Source organism: Ascaphus truei, chromosome 3, assembly GCF_040206685.1.
Source record: "Ascaphus truei isolate aAscTru1 chromosome 3, aAscTru1.hap1, whole genome shotgun sequence".
Lineage (NCBI taxonomy): Eukaryota > Metazoa > Chordata > Amphibia > Anura > Ascaphidae > Ascaphus > Ascaphus truei.
The window spans coordinates 429700673-429723796 of record NC_134485.1 but is presented as its reverse complement, the minus strand read 5'-3'; the positions used below and the strand labels follow the sequence as shown (position 1 = coordinate 429723796).

The 23124-nt window shown below is 45.6% G+C and overlaps 1 protein-coding gene across 6 annotated transcripts in view; it reads right to left on the bottom strand.

Annotated features, from left to right (window-relative positions):
* Positions 1-23124, bottom strand: part of POLQ (DNA polymerase theta) — a 127782-nt gene that overhangs the window by 34876 nt on the left and 69782 nt on the right. For all 6 annotated transcript variants that reach the window (XR_012800089.1, XM_075592882.1, XM_075592884.1 and 3 more), the window contains 4 exons: positions 20212-20455; positions 12235-15206; positions 3838-3981; positions 2477-2673 (listed from right to left, as the gene is read on the bottom strand). Coding sequence is in view for 5 of the 6 variants with exons in the window: in XM_075592882.1 (XP_075448997.1) it covers positions 2477-2673; positions 3838-3981; positions 12235-15206; positions 20212-20455 (3557 nt within the window). In the remaining variant the exon portion in view is untranslated. The remainder of the gene's footprint in view (positions 1-2476; positions 2674-3837; positions 3982-12234; positions 15207-20211; positions 20456-23124) is intronic.

Genomic DNA, 23124 nt, shown 5'->3' with positions numbered 1-23124 from the left:
GCCGCAACCAAACGTCCTAGAGCAGCAGCTACTGTAATGTGCCTCTCAAAGTTTCAGGCTATAACAACAACAGCCTCACACTGCTTAGCAGTAAATAAAATGTTTCCGGATTCTGTTTAATGCATAAAGTTGGAGCATTATGCCGAGCTCACACTGCCGGCTACGGCCGCGCGCTTCCATGCGCGCCTCCGCCGTGCGCTCCTGCAGCCCAGCGATCTCTGCTCAAGCTGCAGGAGTTGGGTCGCGGCGGGGGGCGTGAAAAAAAATTGCCATATGTACGCTCCAACACATATACAGGCGGGAAGTATGTGAATATGTATGTGAATATGCCCTCCTGGTATATTGCACACAGACAGTTGCATGTGGCTCCGTCACCCCCGTCCCCTCCGATTTCACTGCCGAGTTTCAATTTCAGCAGCCTGTCTGGACACTGATTGATACTGCTGCAGCCGGAGATCACAGATTGAGAGGACTCCCGCGACTGCAGCAGCGTCGACGCCGCACTTTGCAGCCAATGGTAGTTTCAATACTGAACACTACCATTGGCCGCCAGGAGTCTGTCACGAACGCGTGCGTGCACATACGCGTGCGCACGTCGTGTAGCGCGCTGTGTGAGCAGGGCTATAGGATGGCAGCATGCGTAGGGAGGGTAATATCTTGTGTTTCGGTGCAATTTGTTTTTTGTGCCAAAAAAATCCCGACAAACATGGATGCCAATGGAAAGCTGCGACATCATCACCCGAGTATTCTTGCTGGGTAGACAAACTAGTGTATCTCGGTAACCATGGGGGGTCCCTGGAGGCCGAAGAGGTTCGTCGCAGAGGGTTCAGATAATATAAAATATATATATATATCCAGATAAATACCCTCTCCACCCAAAAATGAGCCGCACGCACTGCTACTTTCTAATGCAAATGATTGGAGCGTCTGCATTAATTCATACATAAGCTGACCCAGTTATACTTTAAGTGACGACATACGTCATGTCAGATTAATTGGCTTACAATGTACTAAAGTCCTGTATCTCCGGATCACTGAACAGTAAGACATACACTGTACGGTGGAGGGTTTGTCACTTTTTTACCCACAACAACTTATATAATGTGTGGGTTGAAACCTATCGCAGCGTCACATTGCAAAGCCGGTATAACCCGCCTCACACTAACCTAAAAGGCAAAATAGCTGTCAGTGAGTATGTTACAGGCTGTGCTGACAAAGCTGGGTAATATGGCTGGCACAAGCTTATAAGGGTTTGTTAAAATGGATAAGTAGTAAAGAGTGACTCGCTGTGAGTGCTCACTTGCAGGTCATTTCCCAGAATCCGTAGCTGCAGTTGAAGCACTGGATGCGAAGAGTTAAAGGGGAAAGGCAGCGTTGCAGACCTGTCTGGGGCTGCGGCCACGCGGTCGCTGAGCGCGCTCATGGTTGAGAGCGGTGACGTCACCAACTCTCTAAGCATGAGCGCCCGGCTGTCCTGCTCAATTTTGCAAGCGGGGGGGGCGTGTCATTGGCTGGATCGGGGCTATGTCTGTGTGTGGCTAGGTGTGTGTGTGTGTGTGGCTGTGTGTGGCTGTGTGCATTGACTGGTGCTTTACCAAGCGTACGTGCACGAGCGTGCAGCGTCAGTGTGGCCGTGCTAATTTGATTACATTAAAGTGAGCGTGCCAAGCGCGTTGCGGTAGCATCCTGAGACGTGTGACTGTGCTCACAAGTGAGAGTTTGATGTGCTTAGCTTCAAGTCGATTTCCAATCAGTTGCTCTTGGTCAGGGATAGCTACGATTAATCAGCTTTCAAGGAATTACTCACAAACGCCGTCATTCTGCCAGCTGGCGTAGAGCCCTTACAAATGTCCAAAACGACTCCGTGTATACAGACGTCGTTAACTTCTTGTATACAAACTGCCTTCACTTTCCCCTTTTCACATGCTCCACTATGAAGTCTTCCATCTGCTTCCCATATTTGTAGAAATAAATGTACTGTATGTAGTTTTTTTTAAAAAGAAAATCAGAATATGCCAGATTAAACAACTATTACAAATGTCAGAAATGATGTTACATGGATAAGTGCTATCCTCTTACGCCAGCTCTGACCCCCAGCGTGGCACTGCACCTTTAATGCTAGCTTTTTGTGCTCATTTTCCTGATGCTCTCGCGCTCGGGTCTATATAGCAGCAAATGGGGAGGGGGACGCGGCGGGGGGAGGGGGAGACGCGGGGGGTGAGGGGAACGCAGAAAGAGATAATCTTCAATGTGCGTTTAACATAAAAGTCAAATCCCACAAGTATTTGAGCATTTCATCTTCTGCAATTACTGGAGATAACTCTGCAAACATCCAGCAACAGATTTCTATAAATTCTGAATAAAATATAAATGGTTTGGCGTGCAGGCCTGCGTACTGAAAGCTATTAGGACGCGATTGCATAAATAATGAATGACATTTCTTAACGGGATTTAATTTTTAAACAAGCTGGGGAACCTTTGGGTCCTGGAAATGTCCTGCCAGGGAGACGCTGCACGCCAGGAGCAAGGCCTTGTACTGCTCTATGAAGTTGTATACAGCGATGGTGCGGTCAGCGGCACAGATCTGCTGGAAGGTGGACTGAAGGTGCCACAGCCGCTCCTTCACAGACAGGTTCTGGTCCAGAGGAGGTGGGGCCAAGCTGGAGCTGACATCTAGAAAGGTAGTGAAACATAGTCAAGAAAAACATACATTATAGGTTGTAAACGAATGCAACAATAATTCAAATGAAAAGGGCATAAAGGGACAGGTTACCCGCAATGGCGCAGTTGTGCGCACACCTGCGCGTTTGGGTATGTGAGGTCAGACGCAGCATGGAGAGCCGTGAGTAGGGCCATGAGAAGGACCCAGTGAGGTTTGAGGCACTAGTCCAGGGTTCATTTCAGGTTTTGACCATTAGGCAGAGGTAGGGCTCTAACACTTGATTGGTGGGTGTGGGTGTGTGTTTTTTACCTTGCCACCATGCTGGGACATTTTTGAAAAGCATATCCAAAAGCAGACAAAATAAATGATTATTATAGTGACATCACTGCCTCTGGGGGGTGAAGTCATTTGGAATCCTAATACCGGATTTGTGACCTTATATCGATTTACCCTCCCCTGGGTCTCTGCGTTTGCAGCAACATGGCCTATACATATTACTATTATTATGTTTGCAGCAATACTGATGTCATGTTAACAACGTCCACCATAGAAAAAAACCTATCATGAGTGATTTATAAAGTCCAGATCTTTGCTTAAAATGACAGCAGCATTCATGGTTTAGATGACTACTGTGCATGTGCCCCCCACTGAGAGCAGTGTAAACTGTACATTATGGGGTGTTTCGTTAAGAATCCCTCAAATAGTTAATAAATCCAGCTCTGACGCTGCAACTTTATTGCACCACACTTCCCCATGTTGGACCTCTGACAATCTAAAAATAAGTGTCACTGAGGGCGCTAAACTGTGGTACATTTTTATCTCACCCTATATTAAGAACGTATTGAGGGCGCCGTACCTGCTGTAAGAATGCATCATCAGGTACTCACCAGACCCTAAAGCAGGGGCCTCAAGCTCTGTCCTCAAAGGCCAGCTTTTATGGATATCCATGCTTCAGCACAGGTGGCTCAATCAGTGGCTCAGTCTTCAACTGAGCCACTGATTGAGCCACCTATGCTGAAAGACGGATATCCATAAATTCTGGCCTGTTGGTGGCCCTTGCGGACTGAGTTCGAGACCCCTGCCCTAAAGCCTTAATGATACTGTCTGTAGTGATATACCCAGGATATACCATGTGACTTTAGGCCTTGCATGTAGCTACGCTGCTTGCCACATACCCGAGTGGTCCTGTTCTTTCTGCAGGGAGAGGTAATAAGCATCCTTTCCTCCCCAGCATACTGCCAGCCCCACCACCAGGACATCTTCACAGCCCTGCATCGGGAGGCCGTCTTCCTTAGTCTGGATGCGCTGTGGTGATATTACTGTAAGGAGCAAGAAACACACAGATTTCAGCCGCACGACGGACCTAAATGTGCATAACAACGGCTAGGATTTCTACATATACAGTGTTATAAACACTTGTAAAAACATCTACAGAAAGCCAGTGGGTAGTTAGCTATAAGTGATGCCCCTAGTGATCAACCCCCGTTTTAAGATCTACCCGGCATCTGAACAGCCAATAAAAATGTGTCAATCCAACTCATTTGTTTTTTTATTATTTATTTATTTTTTAATAGCCAACATTGAATTCCCCCCTACTTAACGATTTAGCCCCAGAGAGAGGCACGCAAACGCTTGGCAAAGCAATCCTCTTTGGCAGTCACTTACCAAAGAGAGAACAATGTACACGAGACTCTGTACTGTATAGTAAATATATTATTTGTTTTTAAAGAAAAAGGCTGTACAGGTGCAATGATAATGCCATACTGTGATATACCACGTGCACCCCTCTCTCCGCCCCCCCATACTCTTCTGTTTTTATTATTTCTGTTAACACCTAAAACCCCATCTTAACCCCTCAGTTTTTGTACCCAAAATGTGAACACAATAAAAAAAATTGTCTTAAAAAACAAACAATGAAATCATTTAAAAGCATCAAAATACAACAGGATTAAAAATCTCAGCATTTGTAGATGACATGCTTTATTAATTAGTAATCCCCAAACAGTAGTACCAGACATTACTGATAAAATCCTTGAATTTGGAGAAATATCGGGTTTTCAAATAAACCTTTAAAAACCAGAACCTACAAATACCTTTTAAAAGGAATAACAAAGCAATTAAATGTCTGGGTATCCACATCCAAGTATTGTAATTGCATTACTTGTATTCCTTACATTTTACACCAACCTTTCAAAACATACTACAAGATCTGAACAATTTATTTATTTATAAAACTGTGTTACCAGGAAGTAATACATTGAGAGATACCTCTCGTTTTCAGGTATGTCCTGGGCACAGAGTTAGGACAAATAATACATGGTGGTTACAATGTCACATCTTACAACGTACTTGTTTAGGTTGCTGCAATCTAATAAAAATGATCTTATTTCCAAAACGACTATACAAGATTCAAATGCTCTCTCTGTATAATAGAAATAAAGATATAAAGCAGAGGTCTCAAATTCCGTCGTCAAGGGTCACCAGCAGGCCAATTTTTATGGATATCCCTGCTTCAGCACAGGTGGCTCAGTCAAAGATTGGGCCACCAGTGCTGAAGCAGGGATATCCATAGAAGCTGGCCTGTTGGTGGCCCTTGAGGATGGAGTGAGACCCCTGATACAAAGCTTCTGAACAGTAGGTTTAAAAAAATGTATAAGGAATGGACATAAACCTAGAATCATCTTAGTAAACTACAACAGACCAGAGAGAACGGAGGCTTAAACTTTCCAACATCAAGTTATACCAGCGTTTCTCAAATGGGGTTCCATGGACCCTAGGGTTCCACGGAGCAGTCCCAGGGGTTCCACCATGGCTCTCCTCCACCCCCTCCCCCGGTCAGGACTGCAAGATCGCGCTCTAGCAGTGCGGCACTTCCGGTGCCTGCTAGAATGTGTGTGTGCAGTCATGACTGCCCTGACCACCTCCTGCCCCCTCCACTGCCGCCGTCGCCTCCTCCTCCTGAACCGCCGCCTCCTCACCCCCCACTGCCGCCTCCTCCTCCTGCACCGTCGCCTCCTCACCCCCCACTGCCGCCTCCTCCTCCTGCACCGTCGCCTCCTCACCCCCCACTGCCGCCTCCTCCTCCTGCCCCGCCGCCACCTCGTCCCCCACCGCCGCTGCCTCCTGCACCGCCGCTGCCTCCTGCACCGCCGCCTCCTCCTGCCTCGCCACCTCCTCCTCCTGCCCCGCCGCCGGAAACCGCAGGGCAGGATACCAGGTAGGCATATAGGGGAGGGAGAGCCACGGTGGCGGACGGTGGGTGGGGAAAGCCATGGTGGTGGAGGGTGGGGGGTGTGAGATGCAGCAGTGGTATGAGGATGATGAGGGGTGCAGGGGAGAAATATGATTATGATGAGGGTTGCTGGGGGAGATACCGTATGTATTTTAAAAATGTACTGGGGCAGTGGGGGTCTTTTAAAAATGTATTGGGATGGTGGGGGGGGGGGCGGTCTTTTAAAAATTATCTTGAACCAAAAAAATTTTTTGCATGCGGCTCATTTCTTTTTGGATTTTTTTTTCATGTGCTACGCTAAAAATATTTAAGGGGTTCCATTCTGTTTTACAAAATACAAAAGGGTCCCACAACTAAATTTAATTGGGAAACACTGAGTTATACAATCTGTCAAGTTTCTTCCGATTCACTAGTAGTGGTTTCCAACCTTTTTTGGTTAAGGAGCCCTATGTGAAATTCTGAGGAACCCCAACCCTCTCTAATAGCGCGGCTGAGATCAGATACATTGTAAGGAACCCCAACCCTCTCTAATAGTGAGCCTGAGATCAGATACATTGTAAGGAACCCCAACCCTCTCTAATAGCGCGGCTGAGATCAGATACATTGTAAGGAACACCAACCCTCTCTAATAGTGTGCCTGAGATCAGATGCATTGTAAGGAACCCCAACCCTCTCTAATAGCGCGGCTGAGATCAGATACATTGTAAGGAACCCCAACCCTCTCTAATAGTGTGTCTGAGATCAGATGCATTGTAAGGAACCCCAACCCTCTCTTATAGCGTGTCTGAGATCAGATGCATTGTAAGGAACCCCAACCCTCTCTTATAGCGTGTCTGAGATCAGATGCATTGTAAGGAACCCCAACCCTCTCTTATAGCGTGTCTGAGATCAGATGCATTGTAAGGAACCCCAACCCTCTCTTATAGCGCGTCTGAGATCAGATGCATTGTAAATTCTTCTGTATGTGGTACAATTTTAAAATGACCTGAAAATTACAGGGATCCCTTTAGGGATGCCTGGGGAACCTAAGAGCTCCTAGGAACCCTGGTTGAAAAACACTGCGCTAGAGACTGGATTCTTGACACCAACACATTCACGGACTCAAAGAAATCATCAACACTTGGCAGGATACACCTAAAATATGTACTACATGCTCCAAAATCAAAGATTCCAGCAGAATTTAAAGATAATCCACTAAGTGCAAACTCCTGTAAAGCTCAGCAATATATGAGACACACGCTCAGAAAAAGACCACTCACTGAATATGCCTTTTGTGACAAGCCTAACTTTCAGAATGGCTCAGCACACATACAATGCGCGAAAAGAAAGACGTAAAAACAATGAAAGACTTAACCGACTGCTTTGTAGATTTATTATGTCATCTATGGGCATAAAAGAAAAATATGAGCTTCCAAATAATTACTTATTTATATTCATACAAGCTAGAGATTACATACAGGAAATTCTTAGAAGCATCTGAAAGGAAAATATATATACACACACAACTAGATAAATACATAAATATATCAAAAACCTTAGGAATAGCCACCTCCATAATATACAAAATTGGTCAAAAACAATACGACTACACATATAAAAATTGTATGTATATATGTGTGTGTGTGTGTGTGTGTGTGTGTGTGTGTGTATGTATGTATGTATGTGTGTATATATATATATATATATATATATATATATATATATATATATATATATATATATATATATATATATATATATTTCATTTGCATGTCTTAGACAGGTCTGCAACCCTGTCTTTCACCATTATCGCCCAGCACAGCACTTCCACTGCAGCAAGGGATTCTGGGAAATGATATGCAAATGAGCACACAGTGCCACCTTTTGTCTCAAGCTCATATTACTCGAGCAACCCTTAAGCCAATGCATGCTGCTTTAAACACATCTTTTAAGCATAGGCTGGGTGAGATGCAAAGCCAGTAAACCCACTCACAGACATGTTTCAACCTTGATAGGTATCATCAGTGTGAGATTGGTTGTGCTGGCTATGCTGGTTTGAGACTAAGAGTAGGTATTCATCACACATTATTAAGGTTATGGTGGGTAAAAAAAAGTGACAAAAATCCTCCACAGTAAAGTATATAGCAAATGGAAATTTTACTGTATGTATGCAAATGAACATACAGTGATATTTGCATTTGCTATATGTTTTACTGTTAAGGCTTTTTGTCACTTTTTTTTTACCCACCATAACCTTAATAATGTGATATATATATATATATATATACATACATACATCTTTATTTATATAGAGCCATCCTGGTACATAGTGATCTACAGCAGTAATACACGTGGCATAATATAACACATAATGGGAAGAAGCGCTTCAACATGAAAGTAACATTAGGAAAGGGAGTCCCTGCCTTGAAGAGCTTACAATCTAAGTGGTAAATACTTACAGAGACAGTAGGAGGGTGTTCTGATAAGGGTGTCTGTAAGGGGTCACGGTCAGTGCATACGAGATGTACAGTATAGTGCTAGCCAAGAGAGCTGCCCAAATGTTTCCTGGAGGTGTGTTTTAAGATGTACCCTAAAGGTGGATAGAGAGGATGCTAGTCTGATATTTAGGGATAGGGCATTGCAGAGGTGCGGGGCAGTGACTGAGAAAGGTTTTAGGCCGTAGAGGGCTTTGGATACAAAACGAGTAGACAGAAGACATCCTTAAGCAAAATGCTAGTGGCTGGCAGGTATTAGGTGAGAAATGTAGGAGAGATGTAAGGAGGAGCAGCGGCGTGTACAGCCTTAAGTGCGTCTGCAAGGGGCAATGGTACTTATCCATACCTGGAAATAGGAGGCATTTTGGAAGGACTCATCAAAAGACTAAAAGCTACACCAGCAGCATACTTTCCTGAAATGATCTCCAAATTGACACACTGAGTACATTTCGCCACGGAAGAGGTTTCAAATTGGTCTGATCAATAATGGTAACTGTATTAAAGGCAATTTCCCCAAATCAGACCTCGTACATCACTTCTGGGACTGCCCAAAAGAAAACGTTTCTGGACATCTTTCATTACACTGACTTCTCGTCAGACCCTGCGGGACTTTACCCAGGGGCGTACAATGTAAATATAACCACAAAACAAACAATATCACAAATCGTACGTACATATGGCCGTTCTAGCCGCTCTGAAAGCAATCCTTTATTATGGGACACAAAGGGATGCGAATATGTAGAGATTTGGGAATCTTGCATAAAACAAACACCTAGCAACACACTGCAATTAATATATGAATGTTTTAAATACACGTCTTGGATAACTACGAAACAACTTCGGAAGGAACTTATCTTTGGGGTCCTTAGAACAGAGGAGAGCAACTCCAGTCCTCAAGAGCCAGGTCAGGTTTTAAGGATATCCCTGCTTCAGCACAGGTGGCTCAACCAGTGCCTCCATCTTTGACTGCACCCACTTTGCTGAAGCAGGGATATCCCCAATACCCAGCCTGTTGGTGGCCCTTGAGGACTGGCGTTGCCCACCCCTGCTCTAGCACAAGCTGACCTTGACCAGTCAGGTAACTGGGTCCAACTAGAAGAATTCAGTAAATGCGCTATGTTGAGAGGTCCGCCCACTGGATGGAGCATGGTGAATGTCACCTGGAAGTGGGGTTTAACTAATAATGCACAGAGAGAGAATGATGGTGATAGTAGTTTCTGGATGAGAAGCTTTCACTTGGTATATTCTTTGTATCCGAGCATCCTGCAGCTCTGTAAACAATAACCATTACATGTAATGTCTGCATTATTAATGTAATCTGCAGCAACTGTGAATATATAACATTGTACATTTAACGGAGCTATATACCACTGGTGCAAACGTTTAACAGCTTTGTCACATTTCCTTTGTTTAATTCCATTTCTTCTTGTTATACCTTTTTTGTATGTAAAGGGCTGAGACAACGGATTGGTGGATCAGGCCTCTGAATTGCCACATTGGAATCATGTTTATTAGTGAAATAGTCTATATACAATTGTAATAGTCCTTGTACCAAATTCTGCTATTTTCTTATACTGTATGTTGCTTATTTTATTTTGTGTACAAATACATAAAATCCTTATTAAAAGGTTCAACTCAACTAAATTCCCAGAGAAAGAACGTGTTACGGATATCAGTGTAACCCAGAGAATAACTACTGTACTATATGACGTTCCAGCAGTTATTATTGAATCCTATAGCCGTGTGCGAGAGAGCTGCTGGATAAAGGTATATGTTCACTTTAATCCCCTGGTTTACTTCGGAGTGTACAAACCCACCATAGGGGGTGCAGTTTATGTATAATTTGCAGCTTAATCTATTATAAAATGTGTAAGAAAAGATAATCCTGGGAGTAAAGCCACTGAATGATTTTGTTAGAAGGTTTGACTGAAGAGAGCTATTTGTATGTTGCTATGAAATCCCCATGCAAACTGCTAGGTGGATGAGATTCCTCAATGCAAACTGGATCATTGTGGATTAGAGCAGCGGGTCCCATCCTTTCTTACTATGTGCAACCCCTGCTAGCAAATATTTGTTCCGTGACCCCCTAACTAAATAATAAATCTTTTTGCCTGTTGGTCAGGCTATCGCTAACAAACCAGTGTGACCGGTCCCAGGCAGTATAGTGTCCTGAGCTCGTGGGGGAACACGTGGTTAATAAGGCCCCAAACTGCACCTCTGGGTGCAGGCAGCATGCGGGGTATAGCTGTCACTCACTGTGGGAGCTTCCAAAGCCACATCCCACAAAGCCTTGCTGCTGTGGATGTAAAGTATTATGGGGAGCGACTTTAGAAGCTCCTGCAGTGAGTGACAGTTATACCCCCACACTACGGTGCAGTTTGGGGCCTTACTAAGTGCGCAGGATCCACACGGGCTCAAGACCCCGCTATACGGCCGAGAATCCGCATAACGTATTGTTTTGGCATTTATTCATGTAAGCTCACTATACGATAGCTAGGAATTGTCCGACTCCTTGTGTTATAACGTGTAATTGTTATGTAAAAATGTTTACTTTGTTATACTAAAATAGGGTCTCGCCAAGCTGGACCTTCTGTGGACGACTCGTGGCCTTAGGCCACATGGTTGATGCAACAAAGTGATTCTGATGCCGTTATGTTTTTAAGGACATGACAGCGATGTACTATTAGGACCTGGTAAGAAACGACCTGCTTTGTGTATGTGTGTTCTTTGGTATTCTTATTCATAACTAACAGTAAACACCCGACAACAGGGGCAGATCACATCAGTAACAATCAATAAGACGTCAGCTTATGGGTTATTTGTCAAATTTGAAGTTAGGCTGGTAAAGTTAATACTTGGGGGGGGGGGGGGGGTGTGAAGCTGTCTGAGAGGAATGGATTTTAGGAGTTAAGTGCTATAAGTCCCTTAGGTACATTTACAGTAAGTTGCCAAGATTCATACATCTGTTATTGATCATTAAAACGAGGTGTGGCCCAGTGACCGGTTCCCTGGTGTAGGGGCTCACAACTTAAATGTCACCAAGTCTCAAAGCAATCAGATAAGAAGCCGGGCACAACAGATTTCTGCAAAAAAAACTATTTATTGGGCCACGTAACGACGTGACGTTGCGGCGGGCACAGCTGCCTCTCACGTTTGGCTGGCACAGCTGTGCCCGCCGAAACGTCACGTCGTTACTTGGCCCAATAAATAGGTTTTTTTTTTCATAAATCCGTTGTGCCCGGCTTCTTAGCGGATTGCTGAAACTTGGCGGGCAGACAGGGGTTCCCTGAACCAGCACTGGTGAATATAAGTATATTTTTTTTTTATTGGTGTGCAGCAACAGTTCCTGTTTTACACCACGTCTCGAAGAACATATAAAAGTATGTTTACTGGGCTGACAATGTAACGTTTGCCCATTAAATGTAATAAGAAGTTTATTAAAGCAGCCGTTTCCCACATTTTTGTGATCTAAACAGGGGTTTCTGTCTGAACTAATCCACAGTGCTTCGCACACCCACTAACCTCCCTAGGCCTGAGAAATTTGCATTTGTATTTGCAGGTGACAAAAAGAAAATAAATCGAGATGGCTGTCGTGGTCATCCCTGAAGACATTGCAGATTCCTATCGCCCATCAGGAGGGAGGCGACCTGGCAGCCATATTCATTTCCTAAACGAAAACTACAAATACCAAAAGGTAGATTTCTCTGCAACCACAGGCCCTCCAGAGATGAGAAAAGCGCCAGAGCCTTCCACCCCAAATTATAAAAACAATTAAAAAACGTAACAAGTGGGGGGGCTGTTACTACTATAGTATTAATAATAATAATAATAATAAACACTGCTTGAAGGAAAAGGACAGAACTCACCTTGCTTAAACCTCCCTCCAATGGCGTATTTGGATGACGAGGGTTGTTTTCTCTGCTCACAGGCCACCGATATGGCAAACCTGCGCTGGATTCTCCATTCCTTCAGGAAAGTCTGGAAGAGCGTCAGGTCACTCGCCACATCTATGATGCTGAAGACTTCCGGGCTAGACAGGGGCCCGGGAAAGGGGGAGGTGTCCTGAGATAACTGCAATGAAAAGCCTTCATCTATTATGGAAGAGTCTCTTTTAGACGCAACCTCTCTAATTTCACTTCGACCAACGTCAGGGTCCTCTTTCCGTGACTCAAAAGCATTGTCCTCTCCTTCCAGTGACGGTGGGCTTCTCCCCGATTCTTTTCTTTGCTTATTCTTGACTGACTTAATGGAGGAAATCCCAATGATTCCACTGGTTACACATTCTGTAGGTGGCGTTGGAGGGACAAGTTCATTCCTACTCCCAGGACTAGCATCAGACTTACGTTTTCTTTCCAACATTGCAATCGGGGTAGAATTCAGACTGTGAACATTCAGAAAACTACGGTTAGCGTTTAGCGATTGTGTGTTGTTTTCAGAATCAATGCCATGACGATACTTTTTTTTTTGCTGGTAATTAGCTCCGGAAGTGCTACATGTGCCACCTTTGTCGTCATCAGCAATGAGAGGTCCTTTTACGCAGGAGGTTGTGGGGCTACCAGAAGTATTTATATTACCCGATGGACTAGGCCACTCGTCTAAAGCATCCTGCATCCCTTGGCTCAAATTAAACGACGCATCCGACCACAATGCTGGACTTTGCATCGTTTCTGACACTTCTAGCCTGTTGGGCTTGTCAGGGCCCTTTTTACCATTGTCTACATGCCAGGAAATCTGATTTTCCATGTTCCCACCCACACACAGGTTTGGATAATTGGGACTTGTTGGTGCTTTATCATCTTGAAATGAAGGGAGTTCGGCATTATCTAGAGCTTCCATCATCTGAAACGAATCCAGCTGAGAGAAAGTCACTGATGCTTCATCACACTTTACGGACTGTTGTTGCACCTCCTGGTGTACATTGTTACAAGGTTTATTTTCATTATAGGTTTCCAACAGTCCTTGCCTGTCGAGAGCATGAATGGCAGCCTGTGAAGGCACATTGGGTTCCTCTGGTTTAGGATCGACTGCTACATCCTCATTAAAGCTATCAAACAAGAAACTGCCGCTCATGTTTAGACTTGTTTCAATCACCTGATTGCATCCTAATTCTTGTTTTATAGGGCCGGGGCCCTGTGCGCAAAATAATATGGCATCCCTACTATGAATAGGTGAAGCCCTCTCTTCTTTCAATGTCTGCGTATGGTAACCTTGGAAGAAGCTTTGCAGTTGTGTATCCGTGAGAGAAATATCCTTGCCTTTTAGCCAAGAACAGTTTTCTGTACGTTTTAATTCATGCCGCAATTTGGGACTTCCCGAGACCACACTTTGTACGCACGGGAGGCTTTCATTTTGGTTTACAGCATTTGCTGCCACCTGATTTAAAAGGTTCGTTTCTCGCAGTGCTTCACTTGGCTCCACATTAGCATGTGCGACATTATCAAGCTGTAAAGTGCCAGCATGGCTTTGTTTCTCTGAGCTTTTTAGTTCTAGCTCTCCTGCCAGCTTCATATCTTTGGCTCCTTGCTGCCTCACGGATTCAGCTGCCACCTGCTGCTGCATTAGCTTCTCAGTCTGGGTATCCAACTGGAAACTGTCTTCAAACCCCCTCGATGTGACATACAAATCTGGAGACCTACTGTTTTCAGAAGAGCTTGGAATGCAAACACCAGCTTTTGTTTTTATTTTCAGGTCTTGAGAAGCATTTGCACATCTGATACTCATGGTATCATTTTCTAGTGTTCTCTTATGGAGATGTGCAGAGCTGCTGCTGCCCTCCTTAATCAGACGGAGATGAAAGATTGTCTCATTCCCAGGGCACACAGCAATGTCACACATCCGGGAGGCAGCAGGTGGCTGTGTGTTTTGGGAGTCTGTGCTAACTTTGTTGGCGAGATTTTCTCTTCCAATGCTGCCTGGCGAGGCACGGGCTGCCTCTTTTGTTTTACAGTCTCTCTCAAAGTCATTTATAAAGTGCTGTGCTTTGTGCACCTTGGCACCAACCGTTTCTTTCATTACCGGCTGTTCATCAATTTCCGTTATCATGGTTGGGACATCTTCCACTTTATTGTTACTTTTCAATTTATCCGAGTCACATTTTAGCTCATTAGTGCCGGAGTCTTTACTAAATGGCATCTCTGCCGAGATCTCCTCCTGCGGACAATGTGGCGTTTCGTCTGTTAGGTTTAAAGTTCCAATACAAACAGGCTGGCTTCCATTCTTCTTTCTCTTGTCAATAGCAGATACGGCATCTGAATTGCTTGGGTTAAATACAGAGTCTCCTTTTGTAATGACTGCACTTCGCCCCAAGTCCTTCAACGAGACGTGTTCTGGGACATTTTCCTTACCTTGTGCAAATTTAATTTCTCCAACTATTTCCAAGGGTCCATTGGCCACTTCATTATTACACTGCACAGGGGGGTTGTCCACCACATTTGCACCTCTGACACTGTAACTTCTTGTATTCCTAGTCACAGAAGTATCTTCGCCCTTATGTTGGACTGAATTTTGCAAATGTCCTGCATATGAACGCTTTCTATTTTCCTGCATATGTGGCACAGAGTGCTCTCTTGAATCATTTGCAGATGAAGCCTCCTCTGGTTTCCTCTCTTGCACAGATTGTGACTCGCTGCTAGTGTCTAAAGACGTGTCTACGCTTGAATCAGGATGCCACTGAATGCCCATCATGGCCAAGTCTTCCTTCAGCAGTCTTCTGGCCTCCTCAACAATGAGTTCTGCTGCTTCTCGCTCTGTGAGGCCCTTCTTCCCCGTTATCCAGATACAGCGGGTTGCTCGACGCTCCTGAGCAGCATCTTCATCTTCATCCACCGCCCTGCGGACACTGAGCGAGGAATTAACAAAAAGTGAGACCGAGTCAGAGCTTTGCATTGCAAAAAAACGGCCATAACCGCAATGTTTAAAACATCTTCTCAAATACACTTCTCGGTATTGTCAATATAATTATTACCTACTAACAAAGTACAATTTCCACAATGGATTCAGATATTGGAAAAGTAACATCTGCAGTTGCACAATATGCACTCGCATCCAGCACCGCAGGGTAAACACTTCCAGTGGAGCGTTTCATTAACCTTTATACTTCAAGAATATCAATTGTGAGCACATTCACATGTCTTAGACAGGTCTGCAACCCTGCCTTTCAACCATTATCATCCAGCATACAGTGCTTCCACTGCAGCAAGGGATTCTGGGCAAAAGGTGACATTGTGTGGCCATTTCATGTCATTTCCCAGAATCCCTTGCTGCAGTGGAAGCATTGTATGTTGGGTGATAATGGTGAAAGTCAGGGTAGCAGACTTGTCTAAGACATGTGAATGTGCTCACAAGTGACACACACACACACACACACACACACACACACGGCTTGTGAAAGCATGGGGCCTGTAAACATTTTCACATCACCACCCAAAGGACCTCAGTGATTTACACTCCAGGATGTTGAGGTTGTCTTTTCCCCAGGACAGAGGGTAGTTTTGTTAAATTAGGGAAGATGCACTTTTCTGGGGACACACACTACGTGAATTGTCACCTTGGGTCTCAACCTTCATATTCACTTAACGGCATTTATTCAATCTTGAGGACTATAATTGTCCTTATGAATAATGTGGTAACACTTTCTTATTATATCTGATCTCATTAGAATATCTGGTCGGCATTGCCTGCACGGAGCAGAAGTGTATTGCTCCATGTATTGGGCGTTTCTTTTTCCTGTGTGTGTGTTACCAACATGTACTTTACTAACAGGCGGGCTCTTATTCTTTCTGTGTTTGTATTATATTCCTTTTATATATCATTTTCTTGTGTTTATTTTCATCCATCTAATCCAGGGGTGCGCAAAGTTTTTGACTTTCACCCCCCCTACCTCGCAGCACTACGCTCGCGCCCCCTCTCCTACTACCCGATGTCAAATTACGCCGCGGGTCATGTGACATCACGTGACCCTGCAGCGTCATTTGCCATGCGTTGCCATGGCGACGCGTCGCCGAAGACCCGGCTGGCAGCATGTTAGGGATGTTACAGAGGCCAAACACCTCCCCCGGCATTTAATTTAAATAAATACAAAAAAGACACAGCGCACAACGCTCATAGTGCATTAAAAAGTATTAATCACATAAACAATAGAAGGGTGAGTAATGTGCGTACATCAATTGCAGTATTAACAAGCAGTTTCGGGATATGTTACCCAACGCCTCCGGAGACCGGATTAGGTGTCCTCGCAGGGGTGAAAATGCTGTCCTCGATGGTGCAGGGTCCTCTCGCAGGCGAGCTGTGCTCTGACCTCTCCTCTCTGCTGCAGTTGGAGCTCAGGTTCACTTTCCCGCAGTAGGACACAGAGCTGTGACCTGGATGTAGTCAGTGTCTCCACTTCCGGGAAAGTGAACCTGAGCTCCAACTGCAGCAGAGAGGAGAGGTCAGAGCACAGCTCGCCTGCGAGAGGACCCTGCACCATCGAGGACAGCATTTTCACCCCTGCGAGGACACCTAATCCGGTCTCCGGAGGCGTTGGGTAACATATCCCGAAACTGCTTGTTAATACTGCAATTGATGTACGCACATTACTCACCCTTCTATTGTTTATGTGATTAATACTTTTTAATGCACTATGAGCGTTGTGCGCTGTGTCTTTTTTGTATTTATCTGTTAGCTCCAGGGGGATCCTGAGCCCCCCCTTCATCGCAGCTGCAGACGCTCAATTCTAGGTTAAGTTATTAAATTCACTTTATTTTCACCTTATCACGTCACGTTCCAATTAGTTGCGCACTGTTATCTTTTTTCACTTTATTTAATTTAAATGCCTTGGAGAAGGGTGCGGGGCCTCTGTAACCGCCACGCCCCCCTATAAAATCTTGCGCCCCCCAATGTGCACCCCCCTGATCTAATCTACATTTCTTTTATTTAAATACGCACAACTAGCAACAAAGACACCGTGTCAACGTACCTATTCAAATATTTAATAGAAAAAATGGAAAAAGGAAATGTTGGAAAAATGAGCATTATAAACCTTCTGTTTCTTGTCGAAGCTTTCTAAGGAAGCAGATGAAACGAATACGTTCCAGCTAAACCACGGGAGGGCCACTCCAGTCCTCAAGGGACACCAACAGGTCAGGATATCCCAGCTTCAGCACAGTCGAACACTGAGCCTATGAGTGAGGCACCTGTGCTGAAGCTGGGATATCCTGAAAAACTGACCTGTTGGTGGCCCTTGAGGACTGGAGTTGTCCACCCCAAACTAGTTGTTTATTTTGGGGGGGTTTTCCAGCTACGTTGAATTCTCCCCAAATATGTATATTGCAAAATGCAGAAGTGAGATCCGTTTCTTACCAGGGATTCGGACATTTTTCACGTACCCACGTCAGTTTACTAATGGCGTCACTGTGTTAAAATGATAGAGAAATCTAATTCTACAAGCAATGGAGTTTGTCTCCTGCCACAGCATGGATATAAATGTATGGAAGATGATCACCTGCATCAGGGCGTCATTTATTTCATCTCCCTGTGGAGCGGTTACACAGTTTGAATCATATCTGATTCTGAAGTGACTTCTCATGCAACATGCTGCATGCATATCTCCTGTATAGTTACCGGTTGAAGCGATGGGAGTTATATTTGTGCTTGTGACATAATAAAGAAAGTGACACCCCAGGCTCTGTGTGCGGGTGCCTGGAGGGGCGATGTCATTTCTGGAAGGCTGTGCATGTACGTGGGACTGGGGGTTTGGCTGTCGGAGTTGTGATAGTATTTGTTAGTGCTTTTTTGTTTTAATATCTGCCGCCTTTGATTACCTTGATTACCCAAACTGCCAATCGATACGTTCTCCCGCTATCGATCAGCAAAGATCCTGCTTCCCAGGGTTCACTAAATAGCCGCCTTTCCGTTTCCATCAATCCTTCAGTCAGTGTAACTCAGCAGCTACAATGTATCCTAATATTACTAAGGTAACATTGTCTATTGTTACAGTTTGCAGCTCAAACAGCTGGGGATATTGGCAACAAATGACCACAAACTGGAAATTGTTAAAAAAAATCTTGCACTCCAGGGACAGTGTGCTAAAGCCTGCTATAGAAAGCAAAGGATGCTCCATATATTAAACATAATTAAAAATGACATTAAGAGTTGAATAATAAAAGAAGAAAAAATGTAGTAAATGATCTAATTTTAAGGGGACTGCTGAGCAGGGGGGTGTTTCGGAGGCAAGAATGCATGTCCCCCCTTACGTGGGCTGGGTGGCAACTACTGGGTTTGGAGAAATGGGTAGAATAGAGCTAGATAAGAGGAGAGGAAACAAACGCTAGACATCCAGACAACTATATAGTGCCGCATTTTCATTTTAAGCAACCTGGGCTTGTGCCTTTCCCAGGCGTGCATTTATACAACCTGGGCTTGTGCCTTTCCCAGGCGTGCATTTATACAACCTGGGCTTGTGCCTTTCCCAGGCGTGCATTTATACAACCTGGGCTTGTGCCTTTCCCAGGCGTGCATTTATACAACCTGGGCTGGTGCCTTTCCCAGGCGTGCATTTATACAACCTGGGCTTGTGCCTTTCCCAGGCGTGCATTTATACAACCTGGGCTTGTGCCTTTCCCAGGCGTGCATTTATACAACCTGGGCTTGTGCCTTTCCCAGGCGTGCATTTATACAACCTGGGCTTGTGCCTTTCCCAGGCGTGCATGTATAAAACCTGGCTGCTAAAACTGTATTTTTGAAACAAAGTAATGTAACCGACATGAAAAGCCACCAACCTTAAAAAGAAAATTGACGGTTTTATGGCCATTGAAAGTTAGCCGAGTTTTGCTTCCCAGCAGAGACCCTAAGACCAGGTCCCAGTGGCGGCTGCGTCGCGCGTTCGCTAGCCCAGTGGCTGTGTGGGCGTGCAAAGAGCTGTGATGCGTACGCTGGCAGGGAAGACAAGAATGTTGTCTTCCAGTGCCACAACGCCATCACGTGGTCGGCACGCACCAATGGAAGGGCAGATATGCCCAGTCATGCCTCCCCCCCCCCCCCACCGCGCTCTCTCCTAGAGCTCCCTACTGACGGCCAATTGCGGCGGTAGTCTGTGCAGCACTGCCATGCCGCGCATGTAGCAGTGAGGACAGTCCGTAGCCTAAGGCCGTGATTATACCAAAAAACACGCACGGCGACGCCCAGAGGGACGCTGCCATAACAAAGCGTATACATCCCCGCAAAGTGCTTATACCTACGGCGACTGTCGCGCCGCTTGCTACTGCAATGCATGAGGCAGTTGAAGAGTTTTCCCTAAAAAAATTTCAGGTTGCGACAGCCGCGTCACGTGACGCAGCCATCCAATCAGAGAACAGATGTCAGCCTTGTCTCCCCTGCAGTCGCACGCGCAGAAGAATGTGCTTGTGCACGTCGCTCTGCGACATCACAGATTCGCGTGCGCATTGCAGTTCCTCTGTACAATCGCAGCCCAAGTCCTGCTGCTTCTGCCGCCAGTCTATTGTTTCATTCAGTTTCGCTTCATCTATGATGTGAAGCAGCAAACAGAAGGCGTAGGGGTGCATTCTATATGCTGCGGAGCAGCCGCTCAAACCGTTTTCGACCAAAAAATTGAGCCGATATGGTCCCACTTCGGCACAAGGTCCACAGTGTTAAATAAGACACCAATCATTAATATTTAACTTATCACTGTCATTGGTTCCCTTTAGTGTTGGGGGCACACTGCACCTCTAACATTTTCCGACATCTATTTGATTTAACATGTGAAGATGGCACTGGATAACATTGCTGTTCATCACAACCACACACGTACCATTTCAAAAGAAAACAGGGTAATGTGTACGCGTTTCGCAGACAGGATCACTCACCTCTTAAAGGGCACAGCGTTCTTTAAAGCGGTTTCCACATCGATGACATTCCCTCGTGCCAGCTCAGTGACAGTGATGAAGCCGGCATTGTAAAGGGCCCTGGCCCTCTGAGCATTTAGCAAGTCCACACGGACAAGATCGCAGAGCTCCCTCTGAATGCCGAAGGTGAGGCGGCTCTGAAACTGGGAGAGAAGCAGCTCCATGTTGTGCCAGCCCAGGCGGTTACTGAATACGGTCACCATTCCTGTAACACACAATTACACCATGAGGTATGGGATAGGGTCACCATCCCTGCAATACAGTTACACCATGAGATATGGGATACGTTCACCATCCCTGCAATACACAGTTACACCATGAGGTATTGGATAGGGTCACCATCCCTGCAATACACAGTTACACCATGAGGTACGGGATACGGTCACCATCCCTGCAATACACAGTTACACCATGAGGTATGGGATAGGGTCACCATCCCTGCAATACACAGTTACACCATGAGGTATGGGACACGGTCACCATCCCTGCAATACACAGTTACACCATGAGGTATGGGATAGGGTCACCATCCCTGCAATACACAGTTACACCATGAGGTATGGGATAGGGTCACCATCCCTGCAATACACAGTTACACCATGAGGTATGGGATAGGGTCACCATCCCTGCAATACACAGTTACACCATGAGGTACGGGATAGGGTCACCATCCCTGCAATACACAGTTACACCATGAGGTATGGGGTACGGTCACCATCCCTGCAATACACAGTTACACCATGAGGTACGGGATACGGCCACCATCCCTGCAATACACAGTTACACCATGAGGTATGGGATACGGTCACCATCCCTGCAATACACAGTTACACCATGAGGTATGGGATACGGTCACCGTCCCTGCAATACACAGTTACACCATGAGGTATGGGATAGGGTCACCATCCCTGCAATACACAGTTACACCATGAGGTATGGGGTACGGTCACCATCCCTGCAATACACAGTTACACCATGAGGTATGGGATACGGTCACCATCCCTGCAATACACAGTTACACCATGAGGTACGGGATACGGCCACCGTCCCTGCAATACACAGTTACACCATGAGGTATGGGATACGGTCACCGTCCCTGCAATACACAGTTACACCATGAGGTATGGGATAGGGTCACCATCCCTGCAATACACAGTTACACCATGAGGTATGGGGTACGGTCACCATCCCTGCAATACACAGTTACACCATGAGGTATGGGATAGGGTCACCATCCCTGCAATACACAGTTACACCATGAGGTACGGGATACGTTCAGCATCCCTGCAATACACAGTTACACCATGAGGTATGGGATAGGGTCACCATCCCTGCAATACACAGTTACACCATGAGGTATGGGATAGGGTCACCATCCCTGCAATACACAGTTACACCATGAGGTATGGGATAGGGTCACCATCCCTGCAATACACAGTTACACCATGAGGTATGGGATAGGGTCACCATCCCTGCAATACACAGTTACACCATGAGGTACGGGATACGGTCACCATCCCTGCAATACACAGTTACACCATGAGGTACGGGATAGGGTCACCATCCCTGCAATACACAGTTACACCATGAGGTATGGGATAGGGTCACCATCCCTGCAATACACAGTTACACCATGAGGTATGGGATAGGGTCACCATCCCTGCAATACACAGTTACACCATGAGGTATGGGATAGGGTCACCATCCCTGCAATACACAGTTACACCATGAGGTATGGGATACGTTCACCATCCCTGCAATACACAGTTACACCATGAGGTATGGGATACGGTCACCATCCCTGCAATACACAGTTACACCATGAGGTATGGGATACGGTCACCATCCCTGCAATACACAGTTACACCATGAGGTGTGGGATACGGTCACCGTCCCTGCAATACAGTTACACCATGAGGTATGGGATAGGGTCACCATCCCTGCAATACACAGTTACACCATGAGGTACGGGATAGGGTCACCATCCCTGCAATACACAGTTACACCATGAGGTATTGGATAGGGTCACCATCCCTGCACTATACAGTTACACCATGAGGTATTGGATAGGGTCACCATCCCTGCAATACACAGTTACACCATGAGGTATGGGATAGGGTCACCATCCCTGCAATACACAGTTACACCATGAGGTACGGGATACGGTCACCATCCCTGCAATACACAGTTACACCATGAGGTATGGGATAGGGTCACCATCCCTGCAATACACAGTTACACCATGAGGTATGGGATACGTTCACCATCCCTGCAATACACAGTTACACCATGAGGTATGGGATACGTTCACCATCCCTGCAATACACAGTTACACCATGAGGTGTGGGATACGGTCACCATCCCTGCAATACACAGTTACACCATGAGGTATGGGGTACGGCCACCATCCCTGCAATACACAGTTACACCATGAGGTATGGGATACGGTCACCATCCCTGCAATACACAGTTACACCATGAGGTATGGGATAGGGTCACCATCCCTGCAATACACAGTTACACCATGAGGTATGGGATACGGTCACCATCCCTGCAATACACAGTTACACCATGAGGTATGGGATAGGGTCACCATCCCTGCAATACACAGTTACACCATGAGGTATGGGGTACGGTCACCATCCCTGCAATACACAGTTACACCATGAGGTATGGGATAGGGCCACCATCCCTGCAATACACAGTTACACCATGAGGTACGGGATAGGGTCACCATCCCTGCAATACACAGTTACACCATGAGGTATGGGATACGGTCACCATCCCTGCAATACACAGTTACACCATGAGGTATGGGATAGGGTCACCATCCCTGCAATACACAGTTACACCATGAGGTATGGGATACGGTCA